The following is a 9324-nucleotide window of genomic DNA, read 5'->3' as shown; positions in this document are numbered from 1 at the left end:
AATAACATCATGTGAGTCTTCCCATGCATCAAATATATGTTTTATCAACTCCACACCAGCATCGGTTGTAGAGCGGCTCCGAGTGAAACCAAATTGTTTAGGACATTAAATTATTAATGTCAAAATGTGCACACATCTGATTTAGAATAATTGTATATTATATATATTGTAGTAATTGTATGGTCTACATATAATAATGTAATGACAACCTATACACAGACTTCAATTACATGATGTCGTTGACTTACTCTTATTAAAATTTTCGGGTCCTTTACATGTCCCATCCAGTCAACCGTGATCATGGGACCTATAAGGGGCCCGAAACGACCGACAGCGGAGACTCCCTCGCCAGCGACACCTGGGGGGCTACTCTCGATCTCCGTCCGAAACAATTACTGTCAAATAAGTAATATTCGACAAAATTAAAAGACAAGTATCCAGTAAGAAGCTTCATTCGCATCACGCGTCTTTTCATTTGGTTAAGTATTGCTTATATGGCAGTAATTGTTTCGGACGGATGTCGGACGGAGATCGAGAGTAGACCCCCTGATACGGAACTTACATGTAGTGCGATTCACGTAAGTTCAAGCTATTAAAATATCGTTAAAGTTACGTAGTCGTTCGATTGAAGTCTTATCCAAAATGGGTATTCACGTATCACTTGAACGAACTTTGATATGAGTAGAATCGAAACGTAACGACTAATGAACGACATCTTGGATTGTGAAGTTTGACATTTAGTCGTCGGAAGTCTATTGAAAGAACTGTCAAAATTTTAGCAGAATACGTATGACTTGTCGTTTAGAGTCGATTTAAGTTCGATTCATATGCCAAAATACGCTTTAACGGCATTTGGATCGAACGACTTTAAAATTGGACTCGTTGACGTTCACACGTAAATACGACAAAGCAGTTCAACGACTAAATCGCTGCGACAGGGAGCACCGAGGTGCAGTGAGCGCATTATCAGATTGCCGCGACGACGCGACGGCTCATTGAGAAGATGTCGTGAATTGCAGGAATGGACGAATGTTATATACTATGACTAATATATGGTTGATATTGACTTTGTCAACGTTCTGACTGTAAAATTATAAATGCTTCAACTATGTTAGTATTTATATGTATAAAGATCGAACACTCAGAAAAAATTTCTTCGATCCGGCCGGATTCGAACCGACGTCTTCTAGCATACCGTGCCAGACGCTATACCAACTAAGCCACGGAACGAACCAGCGGATCCCACGAATTTTTCTATGTGTTTCTCGTCGTGTCTATGTATTTGGTTTTTCAACGACTTTTTAGACGTAGCGCCATCTACGAGAAATTTTTGAAAGTTTTATCATCCAGTTAGATGCCTTTACAGCTACCAGCCCTGACGAGAGATGTCGCTATTCACCACTGACATTTATAGATAAGTATGTGCTATTCACTGTATTTTAAATGTTAGTATTCGTTTATTTCAAAACTGTACGACTATTTGTCGTCACAACATAATAGGATAGCGTCCTAAGTAGTTTGTGCCTGTTTGACAACCGTATCTGTACTCACAAAAGTACTCTAAAAATGGCGAAATGAATTTATGGTGACTTCAAAGTCAATCGATGACGATAACTATTTTGATTCCGTGTTTTGGGTTTACTTAGAGGGTGCAAAAAAAAAATTTGGGACGAGACCACACCTTTCGGAAAAAAAATAGGCTGTCACTTGTCTATCCGGGAATTTGAGAAAATGGCGGGTTTTTGTACTTTCGGTTTTTTCACGAATTAATTTTTAGTTTAAGTAATAATACGTTTTGAGTTTCTTGATTGTTTGTTGCTTGTTTCAGCTGATGGCTCTATAGCCAATGCTCAACAAATAAATAATTGTCTGTCCATAGACTGTCCACCCGTTTGGCGCGTCTTTTCAATTCCAAAGTCTTTCAAAATATTACACTTTTGTAAAATTAAAAGTATATACTATACATACTTAGAGACCTAATTGTATTGTTAAACGAGATACTTGTCTGGCTTGTCTATATAACGAAACGGCCGACTTGATCAATATATTTTGTACTATATTAATGTTTATTTCTAATTCAAGATCTATTTTTGCCATGCCTCGGAACCAACTAGCAGTGAAAGGTAAAAATGACATAACACATCGTTCTTCGAGATACTAAAATAATTTTTGTCTTGAGACTGCTACCGCATGAAATACATTCCACTACATTACATAAACGGGCGGGCCTATTGAATATGTAACCTGTTTTCTTATCCAGTCCAAACCTATATAATTTTTTAAAAATTGTATGTGAGTAGTGTAGTGATTTTGCTTAAGAATTAGTTGAATTCTAAAGAAGCAGCAACTAAAAGCAAACATGCCGCTGATTATCAACTTAAGAATAGTAAGTTCTTTCTGTTCTTTGTTCTAATGAAGTATGAACCAAGCCAATACTACGGCAGAAGAGAGAGTCCTTTTTATTCTCGTATTTATAGACAATGTTAATTTTATTGACACTATCGAACTGCTGATATTTCATAATAATGGAATTTCTCGATGTTGAGTGTAAATTTTTGATTTCGCAGGATGGTTGGTTTATAACCTTTTTAATTTTCATTATTCGTCCAAGTTTTTTTAGGTTAAGTAGCGAAACGAACGCGGTCGTCTGTCATGCGCGTTAAGTACCTACTTAATCTCTCAGTATACAAGTAATTTTGTTATAATTGAATTGTACATGCTATGCGTGAGTGTAGAGTTGCAATATCCGAGATAAGAAGGTCCAAGGTTGCAATAATTTTAATTAAGTGTCAACCACTATTGACAGTTTTCTATTCTGCGTCGATGTCGTACTACACGCAAGTATAAAAAAAACCTAGAAAAAACAATTTTATTATATTAATATATATATATATAATAACTGTATTTCTCAGTGAAACACATTTTGGTTATACAAGTGGTATTTAGTAAAAGAGTGACAATGAGTGATGTTACATTTAAAGAATTAGCAGTATGTACATTAAATATATATTACTTTTTTATACATAAGATTATACTTTTGTTTTTTGCCTAACTGTCCTTGAAGAAGGATAGAGTTTTAGATATATTAGTTTAGATATATATTATATTATTCTAAGAAATGTAACCTTTTATATTATTATCCATTATGTGCTTTGATGTCAGTAGGTAATTGTCTAAACGATTTGTTATCCTAGAATCAAGGATCTCGTATAATAGTTAAATATCTTGGTGTGTGTTGTGTTTCTGAAATATCTTGGTGGCCCAGTGGTTCATAATGTGGATGTATTATAGGTAGATAGACATACACTTTACTGCTCACACAGAAGAACATAAACAGTGCATGAACAATTTAGAACTAATGTGTATTATGCAATTATTGCTTGGTATTTTCGCATTATATAGGATGTTCTGGGCTCTATTCCTGGTAATACAGCTTTGGAAAACTAGTATTTCTAAATTGGGTTAATTGCCTCTCAGTTAATTTTGTTTCGCTCTGGTACTCACAGTACAGGGAATTTCCTACTTTGAGACCAGATAATTGTAGTTACCAGGCACTGCTATTATTATACTTGGGAAGTTAGCAAAAATTGTTCACTGATCAAATTTATGTATTAGCAAACTTTGTTTCTTGATTGTTTTGAAAGTATATTGTGTCAGGATCATAATCAAGTGTAAGATTGTGGTATCTGCCTACATTGGTGGGAAATGGGCATAAAGTATATGTGTACATATAAATTGCTTCAAGTTATGTAGTGTTTGTATACTTAACATAAATAATATCCTCTCCTATCAAATAAATACCATCTAATATATCTTTTCAGGTTCTGCCCATAATAATCGGCCTCGGCTCAGCAGTAATCTTATCAACAGTAATAGCAAAATGTCTTTGGGGCAAAAAGAAAAATAAGAAGTTAGTGGCTTTAGTTGACCCCAACACAAAATACCCTCTGCCGCTTATTGAACGCGAAGAGATCAGTCATGACACTAGAAGATTTAGGTTTGGTTTGCCATCTGATAAACATGTATTAGGTAAGTATTTGAGACTATAAGAGTCACATTACTCAGATAAGATGGATTGATTGTGTGAATAGTGATATCATCATTCACACAAATTGTGAATATCACTGTTCGAAGAACAAGAACAAGAACAAGCATCAACCACAAGCAGTGGAACAAAAGGTATAACACTGAAAAGAAAGATATGAGTAGTGTTATTCTACTGCTACAACTTGGGAATGCTTATTAATAAGCATTCATAACACAAAATTTAGTGGCGATCAGAATGTCTAATCATGTGTGGTGATGTTGTTTACAAAAGAGGTACAAAGTTTTTCAATAACCTTTTGACATTGTTGCAAAAACACTTATAGTTTAAAATACATTATTTTAGATAATTCTTCCTTCCTCTTTAATGAGGTAAATGAAACAATCACATGTAAAATTCTAGTAAATAACTATATGTATAGGTATCAATTTTCAGGCTTCTAAATTATATTAATTTTAATTCATTTAATACCTAATTATTCGAAAATACGGATTATTAATATTAATACAAAGTTCAAACACTAAGAAAAATTCCTTAGATCCGGCTGCATTCGAACCAGCGCCTTCAACATACCGTGCCTGACGCTGAACCGCGCCTTCAGCACGGTGTGTTGAAAGCGCTTGTTCGTATCCAGCTGGATCGACAGAGTTTTTTTTAGTGTTCGAACTTTGTGTTTATTATAACAATTATAATGGAATAATTTCACAAAACATAACTGAATATCATGGTAGGTAGTAAAACTTTGTGTAAAACAAGCAGATAAATTACCTAATTTGATAGAGTTAACAATGTAATGTTAAAAGATTGAAAATTATCAACAAATGACTGAATGCGTTTCAGGTTTGCCCGTTGGCCAACATATACACTTATCAGCCAAAATTGATGATGACCTGGTCATTAGATCTTATACACCTGTGTCCAGTGATGATGACAATGGATATGTGGATTTGGTAATCAAGGTGAATCATCATTTTTATTGTGTTCCGGTTGTTATAACAGGCACTGAACATTTGGTATTCACTGCTATAAAAGTTTAGAAATTAACGTTTACTCTGTGTTAGTGCAGAAGCTTGTGCAATTTTAACAGATGTATATTTAGTTCAGTGTTCATTCGAAATGCTCTTTTCCAAATGTAACCTTTCTTTAACTTATAACATTGACCACTAATTCTTGAGAGCATTTTAATGTCAGTCATCCATCAGTCATACATTATGTTTATGTAATTTATGTAAATATTAAGCATTGGTTACTTATTTGCAAAGTTGGTAAGTACATACCTATTATTATACAATTCATAAAGTCAAATAATCTTTATTTTTTAGGCAAGCTACTTACACTGTAATTGTGACATTGATTAAACTCTACTGCTCATTCTTGGGGCTGTTTGCCCTGAGAAGAATGTGCAAGAAAGTCTATTCTTAATAAATAAACAAATACATTGTATTGTACAGGTGGTGTTGTGGAGACAGTAAAATAATTTACATATTTTGTAACTTTAACAAGTGAAGGATTGTTTTCATTCAAGTAAAATAGGACAGATTTATAAATAATTCATCTACATTATATATTGATATAATTGTCAATTCATGGTGACAATAACTTTTGATAATCTTGATAGTCTACTGGGTTAAAATTATTCTTAATTTTACATTAAACAAATTAACTTGACATTTTACAAGACATTGACATTTGACATTTTATAAATTTGACATTGATGTTTACATTGCCTTCTGGTTTTAGGTGTACTTTAAAAATGTTCATCCCAAGTTCCCCGATGGAGGAAAGATGTCGCAGCACCTGAACAACATGAAACTCGGAGAGACTATTGACGTTAGAGGACCTTCAGGGAGATTGCAGTATGCTGGAAAAGGTCTCTTCCTCATCAAAAAGATGAGAAAAGACCCTCCAGTGAATGTCCTGGTTAAAAAACTCAACATGATTGCTGGTAATTTTCCTACTCACAATATTACTTGTATCGTGAAACTAAGGGTCGTATTCTAGAACTCTACTCAATGCTCAAGTCAGGATTGCAATTGAAACACAAGCACTGGAAATACGACCCTAATGGCAGGGACTTGAGTACGATTTTGAGTGCTTTAAACCATACTCAAATCCTGACTTGAGCATTGAGTAGAGTTCTAGAATACGACCCTAACTGTCGTTTCGGTATGCTTTATATATTAACATTTAAAAAGCAGAAATTACTGAATGTCATTTCCTGGTGTACCTACTTTTCGCTTCATTAATTTGTATGAAACTGACATAAAATATTTGTTGTTAGTATATAGATTTCGAAACCCGTGGTGAACCAAACTATTAACACTAGTTAGGTACAGGTTTCTATTAAAAGTAGTGAATAAGAAGTTATATTTCATGATAAGAAACCCCATAGTTAGCAATAATTGATCAGTATGGTCAAATCAATTTTAAACGGTCAATCATCTGAAACGATTCCTATCAGTTGCCTCGATATGATTCCGATAAAAAGTACAAAACGATACTCGTGTAGTATTTACGCAAACATCGAGATGGATTTGAATCAGGGAAGATAACTCTGCTGTGTTCATTGATTTGTCAGCAGCCTACGCCACAGAACCTTAGACGGCTGTTATGGAAGGTGGAAACCATGACCGGTAATCATAAATGTATCGTCATACTCCATGAACTCCTCCATATTACTCAACTATCGTTTTCGGGTTCATCTCTTCCAGGACAAATGTCGTTAAAGATCGCAAGAAAATGTTCGCCCCCAGGGTAGCATTCTGGCTCCGTTGCTGTAACTTCTCAAGCGAAAAATTTCGTGGAAGTTGTGAATAAACTCAGCACTGATCTTAATAACATAAGCCATTACTACATAGAAAAGTCGCTTAGGCCTAACCCATCTAAAACTAAGTCGTGCGCTTTCTTGGCCTTGTACGCCATGCGACGTATTATCTTTTGCCATGATTTGCACAACATCCTCTTTATAAGTACATAATATACCGTCCACAGTGTAATGTCAGTATTTATCTAAAAAATTACTTACCAAAAATTGGTATTTTCTCCATACATATTTACGTACACAATTTTCAATACAAAAACCACTATTGATAGCTTGATAACTTTTGCAGTATATGTATACCTATTACGAAATTAGTTTTACGTAAATGTAAAGGAGATTATTTACGAGGTATTTATCAAAAATATTGCATTGTAAAAATGCATATTTTATTTTTATTATTATTAACATATGAGTATACAAAAGAATTGATTCTGTGGATTGTAGATATTAGTCATTGTAATCCTTTATGTACTTAATAGTTACCTGATAGAATGTGTAATAGATGAAACATTTACGTCACAAAAATGAACACATTATGTACTGGTAATCAGTGAATAAGTCTTTGATATGTGTAACGTTCTAAAGCTTTGACTAATCCACTATAATTAGAACAAACGATAATGTAATATAATCCCTTGTACTGAGGCATGGTTTTATTCCCCAGGTGGAACTGGCATCACTCCAATGCTTCAACTGATTAGGCACATCTGTCAAGATGTCAATGATCATACGGAGATGAGATTGCTATATGCAAATCAGACCGAAGATGACATTCTGCTCAGAGAAGAATTAGAGAGATACCAGAAGGATCATCCTTCACAGATGAAGTTGTGGTATACTGTTGATAGACCTACTGACGGTAAGGGCCGTTTAAGTACAGTAAGTACATAAGTGCTCTCGCGGGCACTATAATTAGGCAGTTAAGATTGTAGGGTATATTGCAAATAATAAATAAATAACGCACACACTCAACATAGCTCCGCACTTGGGAAACCCTGTGTCGCGGTGTCGTGGACACACACATAGACAACCACAAATTACACCCAAACTCACGAGAGAACTAAATGTAGACCATACAAATATTTCTCCCGGCCCGGGAATCGAACCTGGGACTTCTGCCACGGAGGCAGTAAACATTTGGAAGTAACTTGAGTAACAATGGAACTCTGATGCTTTATTGAAAAATTTTTGGTAAAATCGAAATATAGTTAGGAAATGAAACTATTTTTCTTATCTATATCGAGTAAATTTATTTTTTCAAACAAAACCAACGTATCGAGCGCTTTACAGGTGCCATTTGGTCCCATGGTCACGGCTGACTGTAAAGAGCCCGAAACGTTGGTTTGTTTATAAAAACAAATATATGCGATAAAAATAAAATAAAAATAGTTTCATTGCCTGTGTATAACATCAGGGAAACCTAGGAATTCGTTATCTAAATATAGTTGAAAAACCATGATTTGAACAATTTTTGGCTCCCCGATTTGTCCTTGAGCATGGTATGTGCCATATTGTTTAATAGATTTATTTCAACTGCCTTCTTGATGAGCAAAAAATAAATCTAGAATTGAAATTCATGACGGTTTTAAAAATATTTTGCAGGACATAAAGATTTTTTCTATTAATGTAAAAATGATCTTTTTTCTACTCCTGTACTAATGTACTTTAATCTGTCAATTATAATTTCATGAACCATGTCATAAAGGCGCTCTTTTTAGTTCTGAATCAAAACTGTATTGTCGATGATACTCGCCACTGAGCTGAAAAATGTCATTAAAGTTCTGTATACACTACTATAATGAGCATCATAGTACTGTACACAGAACTGTAATGAGTTTCAAAAAAATAACGTTTTTCAATTTACGCTACTCAGTGCTATACTGCCTCCTGATGTAACCATACATTGGCCTAAAAGTCTTGCAACTGGGCCATTAACCTTTATTAAATTTCGTAAGAAGCACTATCGAAGACATGGGTTAAAACTTATTTTAAAAAATTGCGTTCGTTGGCATGGATTGATAACAAAATGTACATTAATATTGGTTCTGTTAAATTATTTTATTTACTCGTAAAAAAAGTATTGTATGCTATAATTGCATAATTAGGTCTTAAAATCTCGTACTCGTATTACTTATGCCACTCGGCAAAGCCTCGTAGCCTAAACAGGGTGCTCGACTACGTGTGGCGCACTATAAGTTTCCGGAATGAATGAGAAACAAATACTATAAATGGTCAGAAATGAATTTATTGTTTCTCAAAATATTCTCCGTTAGCGTTAATGCACTTTTTCATACGAGTGAACCAATTTTGAAAACATTTATGCCACTCCTCCGTGACAATCTCTGAAACATATTTTTCAAACTCTTAGACAGCCTCTTCAGGTGATGAAAATCGTTGACCGCGTAACTGATTCTTAATAATAGGGGTTAAAGTATGAAATTGCCGATTTGTACTGAAA

General features: G+C 34.4%; 1 protein-coding gene across 2 annotated transcripts in view; it reads left to right on the top strand.

Moving 5' to 3' along the window:
- The first annotated feature begins 2219 nt into the window (after positions 1-2219).
- LOC113235043 (NADH-cytochrome b5 reductase 2-like) overlaps positions 2220-9324 on the top strand; it is an 8992-nt gene continuing 1887 nt past the window's right edge. The window contains exons 1-5 of one of the 2 annotated variants that reach the window (XM_026470582.1): positions 2220-2386; positions 3822-4029; positions 4886-5004; positions 5786-5990; positions 7531-7725. In XM_026470582.1, the coding sequence (XP_026326367.1) occupies positions 2360-2386; positions 3822-4029; positions 4886-5004; positions 5786-5990; positions 7531-7725 (754 nt within the window). In that variant the 5' untranslated portion in view covers positions 2220-2359. Of the gene's footprint in view, positions 2387-2944; positions 2990-3821; positions 4030-4885; positions 5005-5785; positions 5991-7530; positions 7726-9324 lie in introns of those variants that run through there. The other variant, XM_026470581.1, reaches the window with a different exon arrangement.

The sequence above is a fragment of the Hyposmocoma kahamanoa genome, unplaced genomic scaffold, assembly GCF_003589595.1.
Source record: "Hyposmocoma kahamanoa isolate Upper Pololo Valley unplaced genomic scaffold, ASM358959v1 87, whole genome shotgun sequence".
NCBI lineage: Eukaryota > Metazoa > Arthropoda > Insecta > Lepidoptera > Cosmopterigidae > Hyposmocoma > Hyposmocoma kahamanoa.
Note: the sequence above shows the minus strand (reverse complement) of the source record. Positions and strands in the feature narration are given on the sequence as shown.